Here is a 21,300-nt window from a genome sequence, read left to right as displayed (position 1 = left end):
ATAAAAATAAGAAAAATCTACCTGTGATGGACCAAAAATATAAGGTACGTACTTCAGCACTTATCTCAGACACCTATATGTCATTCATTTCTCAACATAAATTAATCTGAACCGTCCATTTAAGTACAAAACTACCCCATAATTTACAATCAAAATTTTATTTAAAAACAAATTTTGGATATTTATTTGAAAAATATTTAAAACCAAACAATTTCAAATCCAAATCCAAATGAATCTACCCTCTCCATTTACTTGCTTTATATCAATGAGTCCTAAACGGAGTTAGTCAAAACTTTAAAATCTTGAAACAAAATATAAACACTACAAAGCTTTACTAAATGTTTTTTGATTATGAAACATACTTCTTACATCCTTGCCTGTTTTTTCAGGTTCCACGATTTCAAAACAGTAATATCTCCTTACAACAAAGACATGATAGAACAAAACACTCTACTATAGCAATACTGTTGCTATACATTTTAAGTAATGGATAGTAAATGAATGTTGAGGCTAAGAGTTTAGAGTAATTGTATTTCTACCTTTAATAAAGTTTCACTTAAATAAACTGCATTATAAATTATATACATCATTCCAAGGAAAAAGAAAATAAAGTATATTCATGAAGACCAATTCCATTTTATTCAATTTAAATAATGGGGATTCATTTGTCACTCTATGTCAGTACCTGCACTGGGATAACTTTTAAAATAAATAATTTAAGTGTTTAACAAATACACACATGCACATACAAATGAATTCTCACTGTTTAAAAACCGGTCATTCTGGAAATGTCTATAATTGTGCCAATGATGCTATCATTGCATAAAAGATTCCTGATGGTACTACCACAATATTTAGAGTAATTTTATGATACAGCCACAAAATGGAGCTATCTAAAATCATTTCAGGGAGTTGCAGAATAAAACTTTTAAAGCTGTTTCACTACTTCAAAGAAATAGCTATAAACTGTATAATTAAGCTTGACTGCCTTTCGTAGTCACATGACATGGCTCTGATTTAGTACTGGATTTCTCTCAAAAATCCAATCTATCATTAAGATATCAGTATTTTAGAAACACTTCGTCACAGGGGCTAAAATGATTCTAAAAGATAAGTTATAAAACTATTCTGAAAAGCAGCAATGTTGTTGACATCTATTTGGCTTTCCAAGATGTCTACTTTAAGGCAACAATACTCATTCTGAATTTAACAAGGTCTGCTTTTCGAAGGTGGGGGTGAGGGAAATTTCCAAGGATGGAAATGGGAAGAAATTACTTTATGGTCACAACTGATATACACTGTTAAATGTTCCTCAAAGTCTTGATATGCCTTTAAAATCTCATTGGTATGATTTTAGGGATAATACTTTAAAGGCATGCTGGCTTTTTCTTAACCCTATTCTTCCATAAGAAAAAAGTAGAGCTTACTTACAAGCTCTAATCACCAATACAGTATTTTTGAAAATACCAGTTTCCATCTAAAATTAATAATGTGGAATTCAAATACAGTTACTATAGGAATATTTCCTTTCAACATATACGCTTTAAGATCCCTCACACAAATTGCTTTGCCAAAAAAACCCTTCTTTCCCAAATTTGTGTGTTTGTAAGCAGTATTCCTCAACATGTTTTGCATGAACATACAATGACATTTTGGTTCAATGAAACACTTATTGAACATGTCCCATATAGAACAAGGCTGGGTTCTTTTAAATATTACAGTAATGAGGCCACACCTCTGTTATAACATTCCTCCTTATTTTGGGGGTGGGGAGTGTAATCTTTTGGCCACTAGAGGGGGTCAGTAGCACTTTCCAAGCAGTATACTTGGAAAGCTGACACAAAGGTTACTATTGGTCAAAGTACAATAGTAACCTTCAGACTAAATCCCTTGCATGTATGTACCTGTACTTTCTGTATCTTGATTTTCTGAGAACACCTAAAATCTTGATAAATTAAGTCATATAGTTCAAAGTTATGAATTTAATAAAGGACCAGAAATGCCTAAGAACTGATTTGAAAACTCCCTTAAAGTCACAGCTAAATTTTATAGTTTGGCTTATTCATGCAGGAGATAAACATATGTTTTCATTTTGCACAGTTTGTTCATCAGCCTATCTATACTCCAAAAAACAGTGGTATAAAATAAAGGAAATAGGTTGGCTTATTATTTTTTTTTCATAGCACCTGCCTTTTGAAAAACTTATTCATTTTCCTAATAACACTCTCCAGCAAGAAGCACAGCAAAATAACTGAGAAAGAAATTAACTTCCTCATGGTGTCAAAAATTACCTATTTTGTGGCATAGTCTCCCTATTGTTTCTTCCCATTTTAATTATGGGAAGAGAGAAAATAGAAGATTAAATGTTAACATTAGAACAATGGAGCAATTTCCAGAAACTGAAATTCTGAAACCCATAATAAAACCAAATGCATTTTAACATTAGAACAATGGAGCATTTTCCAGAAACTGAAACTCTGAAACCCATAATAAAACCAAATGCGCTTGCTATGTTGCCAGCACCCACACATCTACTTTCAATATTAATATTTTAAAGCAAACCACATGAGAAGACACTATAGCCAGGAGAACAATTTAATCAATAAAATTATGGTTTACAGTATCATAATAAGTTACAATGGCAACAATTTTATTTATGATTGTAGGTAAACATATATTATTTGCTATAATAAAATTTGGCATGACAATTTCACGTTTATAAATATTAAAATCTCATCTATTTAGCCTTTCAAATACGTATGGATCCCCCGATAGCCTCTGAAATATAAAGAACACAATGATAACAGAGAGAAGACCTGCTCGACTGTCACTGTCACCACTATACAACTAGACAAGTCAGTCATTACTTTCCTGGACTTAATTTTTTTTTAATTAATTAATTTAGTTTGGCTACGCTGGGTCTTTGTTGCGGCACCCGGGCTTCTCTAGTTGCGGTGTGCAGGCTTAGTTGAGGTATGTGGGATCTTAGTTCCCCGACCAGGGATCGAACCCGGGCCCCCTGCATTGGGAGCACAGAGTCTTAACCACTGGACCACCAGGGAAGTCCCCTGGACTTAATTTTCTTATCTTTAAAATGATATGGCTAGTCTAGAATTATAATTCTCTATACTAAACCTAAATACCAAAACTTAGGCTAAAAATGTATACATCCAGTGGAGGCCAAATATAAGAAAGCCGTTTGTTGAACCAGCTGGGAAGATTAAAACGTAACACAATTGGACTTCCCTGGTGGCACAGTGGTTAAGAATCTGTCTGCCAATGCAAGGGACACAGTTTCGAACCCTAGTCCAGGAAGATCCCACATGCCACGGAGCAACTAAGCCCACGCGCCACAACTACTGTGACTGCACTCTAGAGCCTGCGAGCCACAACTACTGAGCCCGCATGCCATAATTACAAAAGCTCGTGTGCCTAGAGCCTGTGCTCTGCAACAAGAGAAGCCACCGCAACGAGAAGCCCATGCATTGCAACGAAGAGTAGCCCCTGCTCGCTGCAACTAGAGAAGAGCCTGCACAGCAATGAAGACCCAATGCAGCCAAAAAATAAATAAATAAATAATTTTTTATTTAAAAAAACACTATTTATTCAGAAGAGCAACACTAATAATGTATCAGATGAGGAAAGGTTCAACCTACAATGTTTTCTAGAAATTGCAGTACCTCATGAATCAAAGAAATTTTAAAATATATTTAAGAAAATGGTATTATAAAAGATTTTATCCATTTCTAACTGCTTAGAACCCAGCAGCAATACAGTTAACTTCACTGAGTAGAACATTTGCTTACCCTCAAGATACTTTTCTCAAATCATACTGGAATGTTTCCTAGTCATTCTTGTATCATAATTTAAAAACCAGTAACAAATAAAATACTTCCTTTGAAGGTCATCTATGGACCTTAGTGCGGACCTTACTTGGTTATTCATTTTGCATTTTCTTCTAATAAGCATGAGATAAGCTTTCCTTTACAGAAATATCTAAATAAGCAATGTTGTAGTGATATGAGGCTGGAAGGGTTAACCAAGGCCTTATTGCACACCCTAGTTAAGTGTTAAAAGAATGCTAGGGGGGGGTAAAAGAAAATAAGACACTGCCTATGGAAATCCAAAGTACTAAAAAAATGCCCAAATACAAGATGATACTGTAGAAGTAGAGAGTTAACAATAGCTGCCTCTACTCTCCTTGATTTCAGAGCTTCCTCTTTCTTACAGTTTTAATTTAGGGTTTTGAACTCCATGACACATTGTTTTACCTATAGGAGAAATTAAAGTAGACTTAACAGGAAGCTATGAGTACAGCCTCTGCACCAAAAGCTTTTTAAGAACCCAATCCGTGATACAAAAGATACAAAGTTAGTTACATAAACTAACTTTGACACTCTGAAACTCAGTCTTATCTTTTAAACCTTCCCCCTTAAGTCCAATTGTCGTTTCTTAATGACATTAAAATGGAGGTAATGGGCTTCCCTGGTGGTGCAGTGGTTGAGAGTCCGCCTGCCGATGCAGGGGACGCAGGTTCGTGCCCCGGTCCGGGAGGATCCCACATGCCGCGGAGCGGCTGGGCCCGTGACCCATGGCCGCTGAGCCTGCGCGTCCGGAGCCTGTGTTCCGCAACAGGAGAGGCCACAGCAGTGAGCACTGAGTTACTTTGCGTACCACAAAAAAACCAACCAACCAACCAAACAAACAAAAACAAAATGGAGGTAAGAAATAACTAGATAAATCAAATGAGGCTGTATAAAGGAATACTGCTAAGCAATTTTTCCACCCTAGCTTTAGAAGGTGAATACTAAAGGATAAGGGAGATCTTTCTTGTTTTGCTTTGAGAAGAGGGCTGATGAAAGAGTTGAGCAATTTTACACGGATATTTTATATATAAATTTCAGAGAGCCACCCTGGATAAATTATAACACCAAATACCAATAGTAAAAGCTAATACTTAGGATACTTACTTTGTGCCAGGCATGATGCTAGTGCTTTAAGTGCATTATCTCACTTAATCCTTTCAATAGTCTAAGTAAAATGGGCACTAATATTATACCCATTTATAGGTGATTTTACATAATGAGTCATGCAAATGATAAGTAAGGGAGCCAGGATTTAATTCCAGATTCAAGGGCCCATGATGTTAATCATTACTATGTTGCTTCAACATCCAGAGACTTTGCTTCTACTTCTCTCAAATCTGTCCCTTTCTCTATTTTCCCAATGCCATTTTCTAGTTATGGTCACTTAGTGTCTCATTTGGATAAATCCTCCAGATTTCTAACTACTTTTAGTCTTGTTCCTCTTGAAATCCTTTCTAGTGTAGCCAGAGTGGTCCTTTAAAAACAGACATCTGATTCTTCACTTTCTGTTTTAAATCCTATTTGGCTCCATATTTTCCTTGGATCAAGTCCATACACTGCTTATAGGTCCCTGTTAGAGGTAGAAGTACAATTAAACTAAACTACTATCAGCCTCCATATTCACTTATTATCCATTATTTAAAATGTGTTGTATCAGTACTGTTGTAATGAAGTCTTGTTCTAGCATCTGTTTGTTGTAAGGAAATATGTCTTGAAATAGTAGAACTTGAAGAAATAGACAAAGTTATAAGAAATGTGCTTTATAGTGAAGAAATCTTTAATAATATTTTGTAATATTTATATTACATCATAAGTGCTTAATAAGTGTTAGCTACCATTCCTTCTTCACCTTCCCACAAAGGCAGGATATTCCTTTATATCTCTACTCCAGAAACACTTATACAGAGGAAAATAAATGTAAGAAGAAGCTAGCAGGAGATGTAACAAAATACCAACACTGCTCATTAACTTTCTTAATTTATGATTTGTCCTAGAGAAAAGGGCCAATGTAAATGTATTTTCTTTTAGAAGGAAGTTTCATAGGCACAAAATAAAAAGGTCATAATCCCATTCTTTTTATCTAATTGCAAAGAGACGACAGTGGCAAAACAATTAATATTACTTTTTGAGGCTCCCTTAAATGTCCCAATAAGAGAAAAAACAGATTTAATATGTATAAGTAGTACTCGCAGGATTGCTGAAACGTTAAGATGGTATTTGGCTAGGGGACTTGAACCATTAATTCTTTCCTGCAAGGATCCTAAAAGAAATAGATGCACATAAAACAATGGTCAGTAAATGAACATTCTTAATTATTCTGGGGCTTTGGTCCCAAACTTAAATTTTCTATAATTCCTTTCTTAGGGGGTAAGGGAGGAACGGAGATCTATATCAAACATGAAAAGATACCCATAACTTACTGTTGAGTGAAGGAAAAGCTACAAAGCAGTATGGTATCATTTATGTAAAACTCTAAGGCATACATGTAAAGAAATATTTGGAAGGAATCTTTACCAAGGATGAACAGTGGTCATTTCTATGTGGCCTAAATTTTCACTTTCTTTTTAATAGTTTTCAGTATTGTCTATATTGTTTGAATTTTATTACAGTAATCATATATCACCTCTACAAAAATAAAAACAAAAAAATAAAGTCACAGAATACATGTTTAATCTATCTCACTTAGAAAGGGCTAAAAAATTAATAATGCCGGTAAAGATGCAGCGAAAGGAAGATCTGCACATTCTGCAGATGGAATGTAGATCAGCACAATCTTTCTAGAAAATAATCTGGCAACATATATCAAAAATGCTTGTATCCTTAAGCCTAGCAATTCTACTTCTGATAATCTATTATGAGGACACAGTTAAACTACAGGAAAATATGTAGGAAAGCATTAAATACTAAATGCAAAAAAAAAAAAATTGAAACAATCTAAAGGTCTTATAATAAGCAAATGAGTACCAAAATGATAATACAATGAAATATTAATAAAGCTGTGTTATATGGACAAAATGATGTTAGATTTTTTAAAAAACAGGATATAAACTTGTTATTTCCATAATATTTTAGGGGTAAAATGTACAGAGAATAAGAAGGAAATACACCAAAATGAAGAAAAATTGTCTTGGTTATAAGACTGATGGTAGTTTTGTATTTTTTTTCCTTATAATTAACAAAAATTACTTTTAAAAACCAGTGCAAAAACCAATGAAATCTAATCAATAAAACTACTTGCAGGAATGGTTTTAAAAGACTTGCTAAGAATTTTTAGATCTAACTGTATGGGGAAGATTCTTCTTTTAAGGAGGCAGACTGATGATTTATTTTTTAGTATTCAACTACGCATCCATGAGAAAAAGCTGAAATTAACTAGAAAGGGGGGGGTGTATTACAAAAAATTGAGGTTGCTGTTCTTGGAATCTTACCACTCACTGATCAATGTTCTCATAATCCATTCAATTTCATTTTTATGCAAAATGGGAATAACACTTGCAGTGAAAGACTTCCAGGAGGATTAAATGATAACAGTGCCTAATTACTCATCTATCCCTGTATAGTTCAAAGGGGTGCTACTGAAGAGAACTAGGCTAGGGTATGAACAGTGATACAAGCATTCTTGCCAATGATCCTGTCTTGTCTGTCAAGAATGTGAACTTGCTATATGACTAAAAAATGACAGAATTTTTTTCAGTATAACATTTTAACCTGTAGAACATTCATTTACTTTGCTACCTATTCTTACGATTCTTAACCCAATGCTGTCTTTCATACCTCAATACCAAACCAGCCCAGAATATTTACCAGGCAATAAAGGCAACAGAAGCAAAATCATTTTTAAGCTATTAGCTAAAAAGATGTGTTTGGTGAAAAAGAGCAGTTTTGTGTTCCTTGATATTTTTAAGAAACATTTTCTCCCAGCTAATGTCCAATATACTCAGCAAGTAAAATTAGAAAATAGTTTCCACTGCTGTCAATATGCGTAAGCCATGCCACCCACCATTACTTTTCCACATCAGATATAGAAAAAGCAGAATCCCATCTGTCCTGGTGACTGTCAGAAATCTTCCCTCCTGATTAAATAAAAATTCAAATACAATACTGAAACACCGTTTAAAAAAAAAAAAAGGACTTCTATAGCACACAGCCTCATTTTCTTTAATATTTTCTATAGTAACAATACGGAACAGTTATTCAACTCTAGATTAACTGTGTTTTTTTAAAATTTCTTATCTAAAGAAACATTCTGCAAGCAAATTACAGACTAATAAAAGAGAAATCAGCTGAACATCTAGTAATATTTACCTAAATTGTTAGTAGCAAATATGTGGTAAGCATTACAAAAACTTGCAAGTTTGGTAAAATCTATACAAAATTATAGAATACCTTTTCAGAACATTTTATTTGTATAACTGCCAATCCCACTCTATCCTTTAAGTACAAGTAAATATACAATTCATTATAATTGGACCTAGGGTGGCCAATAGTAACCTGGAGTAAAAAGGCAATCGGGTTTTCTCAAGACATTTACTTTAGGAAATGCCAAGAGATCAGGGCAGATAGCGGCAGGAATTGAAGCCGAAAAGAAGCCGAAAGTAGGAAAAGGTCATGACAAAGCAAGGAAAAACAAACTAAGTAGGACGGGAGAGCAAAACACAGATAAACAGGAGCCATGAAAGAGAGAAGAAATAACAGAATGAAACTAAGCTACATTAACTGTAGGTGGGGGCAGGTGATTGAGTAACTGAGTTTTGTTAACAATAAAAGCACTCAGAAACAAGTGTACAGTTCCAGCTTTCTTTGCAGGTAAGGCATTATAAATTTTCTTGGTTCCTGGCAATATTCCCATTTTTCAAGGTAACATAGGTTGGCCTGTACCCCCCGTACCCTAAAAAGCTTAACTAAAAATGGATGAACCTATGACATCAATACTTGTGAGATGTTTTCAAACTTTCAATACTCACTTGATCTAGACAGACAACTATGCTCAGCTTTAGTAGATTCTACGAAATTGTTTCACCAGTTTACACCTGTTGTACCACAGCCTCACCAACACTTGGTGTTACATCTTTTTATTTTTTAAGCCGCTCAGATGGGCATATGCTGGTATCACTGCTTTAAATTTGCACTTCCCTGATGACTAATGGCACTGACTACCTTTTCATATGTTCATTACCCGTTTGGATATCCTCTTTATGAAGTGCCAGATCAAGACTTTTGGCCTTTTTTTTTTTAAATTGTGCTGTGTAAACTTTTCTTATGGACTTGTAAGACTCTCCCTACCTTTCTGACATCAAATGTTGTCAAATTATTTCTCCTCAACTAACCACACAGTTAATATGATTAGCTACCTAAATATCTTTATTCACTGTTCCATGTAAAATCCTGATTCTTCCTTTACTATCTTGGTAAAAGATAAACACCTTCCTCAGATAAAAGAACCTGGCTGAAAACTACAAATTAGTGACATTTATTCCCTCTTTTTAAGATGATATACTTCATTAAGTATTTAGGTGACGTATGGAAGTACAAATGCAAATGTTGGCTCAGGTGAATTCAGCTTTTGCATGCAACAAAATCGTAGGCAACAGAAACTAAAAAAGTTATTTTAAAAGCCCTTGACAGTAGAATTATTTTTATTCCCAGAACACTAAGAATATGAGTTAATACCATGTTTTCTTTCTTGATTTCACCAACCTTTAAAATCATGGTAGTATGACACTATCTACATTTAGGTGTTAAAAAAAATTTACTAACCATGTATGGATTACTGCAAGCAATTTAGCAATTAACTCCCACTGTTAGAAACTAACCAAATTTCTTATCTTGAGAGAAACATCCGGAGACATAATGAAGGTTTTTTGCTGGTTAATAAAGTTCAGTTGTGATACCACCTACTTGGGTTTTTCTACAACTTATTTGAGAAAATGGCAAAGCCCTGACCACTCCGGAAGCTAGTTACTGGATTTTCACTTCCCTCAAAAATTAAAATTCTTGAATGTAAAGGAGAAGTAAAATTTGATTCCATCTTCTTCCCTTCATCACTGTGGTAATGATGAAAATAATGTAAAAGAAAAATTGGTTCTAGTCCACTGACCCCATGAAATTACTTATATAAAGTGTACACTAAAAAATAGTAGTTTTAAGCCTTTGCCAATTAATCAGATTCAAAATTGCAAAGCTAAGTTTACATGATAATCATTTATAAAGCAGACAAGTATAGAAAGAACCTCTAGAATCTGTTAAGAAATTTTTCCAGTATTATAGTTGGTTAAAAATGGCAAACGGGGGACCTCGCTGGTGGTCCAGTGGTTAAGACTCCAAGCTTCCACTGCAGAGGGTGCAGGTTTGATTCCTGGTTGGGAACTAAGATCCTGCATGCCACACATCATGCGGTCAAAAAAAAAAAAGGCACACAGAGATAGGATGACTTTATATGACTTTGATATTTAAAAAGCGCTAAGAAGAAACAGGTATATTCTGCCACCTACCTATTTAAAAATACTTTTCTAATAAGTTTATGTCAAATTTAAGACAAAAACAATTAAGGTGTCAAATAAGCAGAAACTGCTCCTAAAAGTAAAGAAAACACACCAAGATCAAGCTGACCCTGACACACCACAGGAAAAAGAAAACTCATTATGGCAAATAGCAATACAATTTTAAAAAGATCTTTAAAGTGAGTCTTGGGCATTGTTTAGGTTGCTCAACTGTGACAATCTTTTTCCACATAATTTCCTGGACAGAAATCCCTTAACTTCTCAGAGAATAAACCTTTCTTCTGAAAGTAATAAAATGGAGCTTCACATATGAATTAGTGGGCCTTCACAAAGGAACAAATGCATACACATTAAATTGCAAAACAACTGCCTGTAGATTCTCACCAAAGAAAATCAACATCTGTAAAAATTACCTGGATTCTTCCTCCCTAAATTGTGTATTTTCCTATGACTCCTTTTATATCAGATAATTTCCAAAATATGGGGAATATGGGTGGTCCATGACCACCAAAATTTCAGGATCTACTAAGGTTGCTCCCCTATGGAAATGAGGGAATGTCATGATTACCACAAACTCTGTCAGAGCCAAAAAACTTAACTTTTCAACAAGATTCTTATATCTGCTAGTGCAAGGAGAGCCTTCCTGCTAGTTTTTTTTTTTTTTGAAGGATGGGGTGGTGAAATAGAGGAGTCTATTTCTTTCACGGTAAGAAGAAACTGTGTTTACTCAAAATCACACACATTGCAACTGTAGAAGATTCCAGGAGTAATCCTATAATTCTTTTAAATAGTAGCATCAACAGATGGTTTATCATATTTCATTTATTAACTAATTACGCAGAAAACGCTCACAGAAGCCCTTAGATAATACATAGATACATCTTTACTAGAAATATATTAACTTATCCAAATAAAAAATAACCATCTTAACTTCACATTCATACAGCTCTTTGTTTTCAAATAATTTTCACAAACAAAATCTCGTTCAACTTCAAAGACAACATGGCAGATGGCTAAGAGATTAAAAAAAAAGAGCACACCCTGTCTTTAAAGATTTATTTAGTGTTGTCTCAAATCCTAAGGAGAAATGCAGAATATGAATGGATTCCACATAATAAAGCCAGCACACTATTGTAAATAAAATTACTGGTCTGGTATACATATGCCCTTTTCCGTATTTTAAATTAAAATAGAATCTTTGAATTTAACAATGACCTCAGAAATACCTTTCTTCCACAGGGGCTACTTGTCTAACGTCACAGTGAACTATACAATTTCTAATATATTGAGAAAATTTAAATCATAGAATCATCTTTTTAAAACTTTGCTTGTACTGAGCAAGTTATGCTGGAATGAATACCAAGGAGGACAAAACAACAGAGCTAGACAAAGAACATAGAACCCTAGTGTATTTCTGTCAGTGATCATTCTAACACCAACCATGAAGATAAAAGGGTGAGAAAAAAAAACCTCCAAAAATTACACATTTCCCTCATAAAACCTGTTTTACAATACTGTAAATTATTTCAACTGGAAAATTTATGTGTCCAATGCTTTGCTAATTCCTACATAGAAGTTGTAACCCTGAGCCTTTATGGTCCAAAATGAACACTAGAGATATGAAGAAAATATAAAAAATATATGAACCTTGTGATTGAAGAAGCCCATGAGTTAAGTCAACAAAATATATTTCCCATGAATACATACTTATAGGATTGGCAGAAGTGCTTGCTGGATAAAAGCTCTGGTTCTCAGGTCATACAGACCTGGGTCTAAATGCTGGCTCCTTCACTAATTAGCAGTTTAACCTTGGACAAATTACTTAACCTCTCTATGTCTCAATTTCCTAATCTGTAAAAACAGAACAATAATGTTAACCTCATAAGACTGTGAGAGTAAAATGAGATAAAGTGTATAGTGTTTATCACTATATCTGGCACACTGTAATCCTCAAAAATGTTTGTTATCATCATCATCACCTCTACCATATTATTATTGTTGAAGAGGTCTATAAAATATTTATAACTCCTGGTATGTATGTATGTATGTGAAACTGACTGATATATAAAGGTTATTATAATGAGCATAACAGCTTCCTGGAAAGAAAGAATAGAAACCTCCAATTTCTCCAGCTAAAACCTATCAGGGAAGCCCTAACAAAGGCCTAATAGCAAAGGCAATGAGGGACTATCTGATGACATCAGAAGAGAAAAAGACAGGTCCGCTGTTCCAAGTGTCCTGTCTGGCCATCATAAGGACAGGTGGTGCCATGGAAGTAACTCTGAATTGAAGTGAGTGAGGTGGAATGATGGGAATATTACACAATATTATACAATATTCTTGATTTATCACAATTTGGTTATTTTGCTTGCTTGTTTGTTTTTTGTGTTTTTTGTGGGGAGATGTGGGGGGGGTATATACTGCATTATGTCATCTCTTCTCCTTTAAGTAACGTACCAAGGTCACACAACTATTATGTAATAGTGCCAGGATTTAACCCCTATGTGTCAGGCACCAGTATCCAGTGCTTAAACACTACAATAAAACGTTGTTATGGCAATCCATGGGCAGAAAGATGTGTTCATATTTATCTTGTATGTATATGGTAGCAGAACTCAGATGACACACTCTAACCTGCAGGAGGTGAGCCTATGGGAATTATTTTCAAACATTCTGCCAATGGTAACTGATAGAAAGCACAATCAACATAAAATTGAATCCTAAGTATCCACTAGCCAAAAAGTAGTATAATCTCTGGCAAGTTACTTAAATTTAATCTAAGCCTGTTTCCTTGTCTGTAAAACAATATTTGCCTCATCTCTCAGGATAGCAGACAGAAAATAAAGCACATGAAGTACATAATACAATAATTAGTATTTGGTGACCCTCAATAAACAGCAGCTCCTATCACCATCATCATCATCATGCCTTAACAATTTGATTTTAATTTCGAATATCAATATAAGAATGCTTATTTAAATAGTAAAATTACTAAACTTAGGTTCCACATTAATAGTCTTAAGTGATTTTGAAGAATGAATCAGGATGCACCTCCTCACTACCTCCCTGTTCCTGGTCTATGGGGGAAAAAAAAAAAAGAAAACTTTGCTGGTTATGTTTGGTGATAGCACTTGAATTTTCTCCCTCCTATGTTAGTTTAAGAACTCAATTTATTTTTAGAATTCAAATTCAATTTAAATTTTCACTGATATGTTGTTTAATTGGTACATATCACATGTTTTACATTAAAATTAAATAAGTACTAATAAGAATAACAATTAACAATGATTTCTCCTTGTCTATGAATAAACCATATTTAGAAATCAGAAAGCTTATACAATGTATCTGGAACGCTGTTGTTGAACCTATTGTCTAAGAACTTAAATTCACCAAAAATCTGTTATCGAGCATTAAGTCACAATACTCTGAGGGAGACCCAAAGATTATATTCTATCCATTATTCAAGGGTGCAAAGAAATCAATGATATGGAAGAAATATATGCTTTACGCATCATTCTACATCCAAGGAGAAAAAATAAAATGAGAACCTGCAAAGATTCCTGAATCAGCTTTACTAAGAAGAATGAGCAAAATAAAATACGCTTAATTAAAACAGAGAAAGCTAGCATTAAGCCTTTAAAGGTCATCTCAGATATAAACATATAAATTAGTTCTACTTAATAATGTCTTTAATCACTAGGAAGAGGGCTGGCCCTGATTAACTACACAAAATAGGCCACTCTCCTTATATGCACATTTAGCAACTCTCATTGAATGTAGAACTCTTTATCCATAAAAAACATGGTATAATTTTAGTGAATTTAGTTGTGACTCCCAAAACCCTTTCTTTTTCCACTGTGTCATAAATGGGAAAATGTATCAGCCACTGTGGTAAGTAACCTCACATATATTATTTCATGTGTTCTTAAACACATTTAGAAGAAGTGAATTGTCAGGCAAGGTCACATATGTCGTACATGGCAGAGGCTGCAGTGTCTTGTATCCAGGTAAGCCCAGCTCCAAAGCACTGAGATTCTGGAATTCTAGCTCATCTCTTTTAGTTATTTATTTTTATTTTAAATTTTTATTTAACTATAGTTGATTTACAATATTGTATTAATTCAGCTATACAGCTTCAGATTCTTTTCCATTATAGGTTATTATGAGATACTGAATATAGTTCCCAGTGCTATACAGTAAATCTCTGTTGTTTATTTTATATATAGTGGTGTATATCTGTTAATCCCATACTCCTAATTTATCCCTCCCCCTCTCCTTTCCCCACTGGTCATCATAAGTTGTTTTCTATGTCTGTGAGTCTGTGTTTTGTAAGTAAGTTCATTTGTATCTTCTTTTTAGATTTCACATATAAGTGATATCATATAATATTTGTCTTCCTCTATCTGACTTCCTGCACTTAGTATGATTATCTCTAGGTCCATCCATATTGCTGCAAATGGCAATATTTCATTCTTTTTATGGCTGAATAACATTCCATTGTATATATATACCACATCTTCTTTATCCACTCATCTGTTGATGGACATTTATGCTGCTTCCATGTCTTAGCTATCGGCTCATCACTTTTAAATAAAAGAAAACTGTTTCTCATTTTTAGACTGTTTTCTGAGGTAATAATATCAAGATAACTAAGATTCACAAAATGTTTTAAAGCAATATAACTCTAAAGCTAAAACAAGGAGGAAAAGAAAGCATTACACAGTCAGATTTCTTTAGGCTGGGAAAAATTCATAATCAAGAAATAAAAGCCAATGCATGATCAATATCAAGAAGAATGTGCCTGTAGTATCCCAGGTCAGACTGGTTTTTCTTGTTGTGTTTCTGTGTGTAGATGTTTTATGCCTGTTAAATAACCAAAACAGGTGTTTCAACTAAACTCTGTGAAACCCAAATGAACAAGTACAGACAAGTACATGAACAAGTCCAAAGTTTTCTTAAGCTACAATCAGGAGTGGCATGGTGAATTTATAACTTTCCCTATTCCTTGTTTTACCATGATATACTGAATTAGCTAATAATGCATACTTATTAATATCATGTATTTCTTTAGTCTACTTACCAATTATTCATAGCAGAAGTCAAAAACTTGCTTTAAATTACAAGAATATGGCTTATACATTTATGTAAGGAAGACTTTCTCAAGGTTTATTAGAAAATTTCATATTTACAAAAATTTAACAATTTACAAATGTTTATAATAAGAATATACCCAAATGGTTACAAATGACAACAAAAATTAACACTGAAGCTTTCAAATATTAGGATTTTAAAATCTGATGTTATTTTAAGAATCCTTTTATCCAGATCATATAAAAGGCATTCACTATGAAGCAAACCCTAAATATAAAAACCAAATTTGTTTTATATAAAAGGGCATATTTTGTTTTAATAACAATTAAAAATATTTATCACAGAAAATTCCCTTAGTGTAACTCAACTGTTAGAAATAAAATTATTTCAAAAATTTACATCTGTACCACTTTAATCTTTACCACCAAAATCATGTTCAACTTTTCAGGAACATATATACATCTCACAGTTATTTTAAAGGAGTTACCACCAGTCTCTTGCCTAGGTCTCTACGGACAGGTAAACATTGGAGACCCACCTTGTGCTGTTCAATGGCATCTATCCACTGCTGTCTGTGATCTGGATCCTGAGCACGAAGATACCAAACACTATCATTTACACTAATATCAAAGCGACATTCATCAAAATCGTGAGGCTGTGGACAAAAAGGAGAAAAAAAGCAAAGTTAATTATATTCTTAGAAGTGCTACATCCTACAGCAAAAACATGAACATACCCATTCTAGCTGGTGGGAGATTCTCGTTATTCTTTTATTTCTCTACTCAAATAATTTTTTTGAAGATATTTCAAATAAAGAGCACAAGGGCATAGTTACCAAAAACTAAGTTTCATTCACTATTCCCACAAATGAGTTGACACATAAACTACAAACATATTTTTAAAAAAAGAGATATTTTTCATCAAATACTTTGAGTTAGTTTAACTAGTGAGAATACTACTGAAAGCACAATTTTAAAAAGGGCCAAAGTAAGTTTTATGAAAGACGTTTACTAATTTTTTTCCTGCCTCCATTATTCAAAAGTAAATTCTCATCATCAATAGTTTTATTTCATTATATTTGATAAACAAGATATTTTTATAACATTAACAGTTCCTCCCAAGTATTTCAAATTAACTTCTAGGTTTTTACACATCTTGGATCGCAACAGCCAGGAGAGCTTCCAGTGAAAAGCAAAAATAAAATGAACTTTACATCAGACCTATGTTAGATAGCTAGAGGAAACTGCTTCCATCAAAATGTAAACATTAGTAAAAATGTCAACTATTTGGTTCAGCGTTTCACATTCTTCATAAGAATATATAAAATAAATATTTTATATACTTGTTTTTCCACCAATGAATAACTTCAAATATGACAGGATCTATTTCACAAATACCACCTCTTCTTCTACTGGATAAAGCACAATCAATTTCCTCTCCTGTGAACAATCTTAGCCTTAGAGGACAGAGAATCCTCTCTGGTCAATGTAACAATAAACTTATTTGCTGAACACAATCTACATATTGTGTTTACTCTTTCCCCCTTTGACAGCATCAATCTTTTATCTCCTTATCAGTTTAACAAAAACAATATGAGATAATTCCACAATGTCTTTAGCCTATGAAACAATTTCTCTTTTAAGATTAAGACAACAATTCATGATTCTGACTGGCTAAAGGATACAAGTTAAACTTTCTGAATCACTATGTGATGGGCATCATAGTTAGGACTACATTGAGAGATAGAGTGTGCTACAGAGAAAAAAGGAAAAAACAAGACAATACATACCCCGCTTCAATAATTATGAACACAGAAATACATAAAATACAACATTTAACACTCATAAATATAATGACTATAAATTTAACTGAAAGCCAAATATTCGTAAATCTTAAGAATGGAATCCAGTTATTGAGAAAAGCTTCTTGGAGGAAGGGAAGCATATATACTATCTGAAGAACTAAGTAAATAATTTATCTGATCAGTCTACTGTTCTAAAAAGCACAGAGGTTTTAACACTTTTACTTCAGAATGATTATTATATTTCTAGTGACTATTCCTGAAAATGTTTTATATTATGTTCAATATTCTCATTAAAGCTTTAGAAAATAAAAAGAAGTAATACATATAACAGTCGTCCCTTGTTTTTTGCAGGGGACTGTTTCGAGGGCTCCCCTCGGATACCAAAATTTCAGATACCTAAGTCCCTTATATAAAATGGCTCAGTACAGTCAGCCCTCCTTATCTGAAGATGCTGAGCCAGCGGATATGGAGGGCCGCCTATAGTTAGAAATTTACTAGTTTCTCCAGCAAATACTTTTTCCAGCTTTTATACCTTCAAAATTTCCTCACAATCTTCCAGAGAGTCCAATGCCACATTTTAAATATTCCTAAAAACAGGAACCTGCTATTAAGCCTTCTCTGGGTGTGAGTGACTTAATAAAACCTGAAATCAACATAAGTAAACTTTGCCATTACTAAATCTGTTAAGTATATCAATTATGATTTCTTCTCTCTCTGTTTCAAAGTTTCGATATATGGAGAACTTTAAGCTTTTAATAGATAAAGTTATACATAGGAATGGAATAAAATGACAGTCTACAAATCTAGAATTAAAGAATTTGAAAATTTCATTTGAATGTCATACATTTATGAGATGCAATATCTCAATATCTGCTCAAAGAGATAGAGTTGGCAGAAAGTGTACATAAAGTAGCCATTTCTACCATCAACAATCTGAGGGATAGGTGGCAGAGAAAAGAGATGTACCAATTTTCAGGTGATAGGGAGTCTGTGAATAACACAGAAGGCTTGAATCCCTAAAAAGTGAATAAGTGTAGGAAGCTAAGTCTACAAGGCAAAAGAAATGACAGATTTGTTGAGGTGTGTTTAGGGGGATAAATCAAAGTCTAGACAATAAAGCTTACATCATGTCTCAACACACACACACAATCCCCTTAAACACATAATACAATAGTCTCCCTTTACCTAAGAGGAATACATTCCAAGACCCCCAGTGGATACCTGAAACCACAGATAGTACCAAACCCTATAGATACAGCTTACCCATAAACAATACTGTGATTAGGGACGTGGACCCTCTGCACAGTAGAAAGCCCAAGTGTCTTACAGTCAGTCCTCTGCATCTGGGGCTCAACAACCTTGGATTCAACTACTCTTGGATTGGGTAGTACTGTAAGTAGTATTTACTACTGAAAAAATTCCGAGTATAAGTGGACCTGTGCAGTTCAAACCTTCGTTGTTCAAGGGTCAACTGTACTATGTATTTTCCTATACAGGTATTAATGAGCAGGAAGTATATACAGCATGGATATACTGGACAAAGGAATGCGCCACGCCCTGGTAGGGAGAGAGCAGCACACAAGAGATTTCATTATGCTACTTAAAATAACATACAATTTAAAACTTATGAATTGTTTATTTCTGGAATCTTCCATTTAATACTTTCAGACCTGGAAGGTAACTAAAACTGCAGAAATCAAAACTGCTGATAAAGGGTGGGGTGGGGGAACTACTATAGACAGGCTGCTTCATTCAAACACAACTGATCTTGTCTTTATTTAGAATTTCATTGTTTTGTTCATTATGCATTACTCCAAAAATATGCATTAAAATAATATTTATCTTGATTACTGAGTTTTTTGATGCTCTCTTACATTTTACAACTGAGGTTAGCCCCTCATTGGTCTCATCCTAGTCCTAGTCCTGACAGATGATTATTAGAAGGAAACAAATAAGGTATAAAGGCCAAAAGTAGATGAAAACTACAAGACGTGGTAGACTGTAAGAGATGACATGAGCTATCTTCAGGAAAAAAACCAAACAAACCATAAACTTTAAGGAAGAGATAAAGCAGCAGGCAATGAAAAATAAGCTAATAGAGCTAAGAAAAAAGAAATGAGTTGAAACCACATCAGAAGCAGCAATAAAAAGCAAACAAAGCTAAAAGGGGCATGGTGAACAGACCTGAGAAAAATACAAAGTGAAAGAAATATAATAATGAGTGAAGAAGGAGGTCAAGCAAATGATTTAACTGGTGTTTTGAAAGAGGAAAATTTAACAAGTGTAACAAAAAATTCAAGGATACTATCTTTTCTTTAAATAAAATATTCAAGTTACAGATCAGACATACTATGCCCAGGAAAAATCAATCTGAAGACTTATTCTGTGAAATTAGTTTATTTAAGAATAAAGAAAATGCTATAGGATCAATGTTTCTCAAGCTTTTTGCATTATCACCCCCCACCCCGAGAAAAATAAATTCTCTTTAGTGAGAGAAAATAAACAGTAAGAATTAAGATTTTGTCCAGTAGGTTCTTCCTGGAGGGCCACTTAGATATTGTAATATCTAAGATTATTTCACTTTCCCAAGAACCAAGTATCAGCCCCCACTGAGAATGAGAATGCATGCTTATGGAAGAAAGCCGACTACATAAAGGAAAATGTAGGTGGGCCTCATTCTTTATCATGTCAACATTCACTGTTATGGATGAAAAATAAACCAAAAGGTGAAATGGCATTTATATCCATTCTTTGCCTGTCTTGTTAGTTCTTAGGGCCGCTATAACAAAAATACCATAGACTGGGTAGCTTTAACAGAAATTTCTCACAGTTCTGGAAGTTGGAAGTCCAAGATCAGGGTGTCAGCGTGGGAGGGCACTCAGTGAGGGCCCTCTTCCTGGTTTACAGATGGCTGCCTTCTACGTGTGTCCTCATATGGAGGAGAGAGAGCTCTCTGGTCTCTTCATTCCCTCATAAAGGCACCAGTTTCACCATGGGGGCTTTACTCTCATTACCTCATCTAAACCCAATTATGTCCCAAAGGCCTCACCTCCAAATTACCATCACAGTGAGAATTAAGGCTTTAATATATGTCACAACATCCACTATCAAAAGAATCTTATAGGAACAAAAGAGGCATAAATCCACAAAGAAGAAGAAGAAAAAAAGTTACCAACAAAATTTAAAGTTGGAATGTGATAAATGAATTAGCAGGCCTGAAAATGCTGAAAAGTAAACATCTACAAGGGAAAAGAAGACAAAACAAGCCAATTTGTATTGGAGGCATCAAGTAGTCCTAAAGATAAAGGCATGGGGAGAGCTGAAAACAGAACTGATCAAAAGTCATTAAAAGGTGCAACTAGAACCCTGGATCCCATTTGCCCATCCCTCTGTGCAGTAACATTAGAGGCCCCACCTCTCAGAGAGATGATATTAGGTATAAGAAGAAGGGACATTCCTCCACAGCAGGAGGAAAGGAAAGAAAGCAGTTAAGGAAAAGTATTCATGTTAAAGGATTCCTGCCCTTACTTGACTCCCAGAAGGCTTGCACCCATGCTTGCTCATTCTACCTCCTTCTGCGTATAAGGAAGATCCCTGTATTTCCTTCTATAGGAAAACTAAGTAATCCAAGAGAAAATAGTAATAATAATAAAAAAATAGTAATAATATAGTAATAATATTTAAGGGTTTCCTACTCAGGCCCTTAATCAGTATGAAAATTCTAAACCGTGAAGATGAAGAAATAATTACCTTTCAGAACTGGAAGATATGCTTCACCAAAATGAAGGAGTAACCAAGAGAAGTAAGAGGCAATTGAGATCCAGGAAAAGAAGCAGCAAAGGGACTTCCCAGGAGGACATTAAGGAAAATGCCAGCAGCAGAATTATGCAGAAGACAGAAAAGTCTAGATTAGAACAGTATAACAGGATGCTTTAGAAAGGATTTCTCTAGTGGGAGAAAAGTAGAATGAAAAGATTATCTAAAAAGTTAAACTCAGTGGAGAGAGTGTAGGAAGATTTAGCTAGAAATTCAAAGAAAG

The 21,300-nt window shown here is 34.2% G+C and overlaps 1 protein-coding gene across 2 annotated transcripts in view; it reads right to left on the bottom strand.

The window, feature by feature from the left end:
• Positions 1-21,300, bottom strand: part of CERT1 (ceramide transporter 1) — a 123,246-nt gene that overhangs the window by 69,070 nt on the left and 32,876 nt on the right. For both annotated transcript variants that reach the window (XM_082836072.1, XM_082836071.1), the window contains exon 3: positions 15,996-16,112. In XM_082836072.1, the coding sequence (XP_082692198.1) occupies positions 15,996-16,112 (117 nt within the window). The remainder of the gene's footprint in view (positions 1-15,995; positions 16,113-21,300) is intronic.

The sequence above is a fragment of the Leucopleurus acutus genome, assembly GCF_964270905.1.
Source record: "Leucopleurus acutus genome assembly, chromosome: 3".
Taxonomy (NCBI): domain Eukaryota; kingdom Metazoa; phylum Chordata; class Mammalia; order Artiodactyla; family Delphinidae; genus Leucopleurus; species Leucopleurus acutus.
This window is presented reverse-complemented; position numbering and strand designations above follow the sequence as displayed.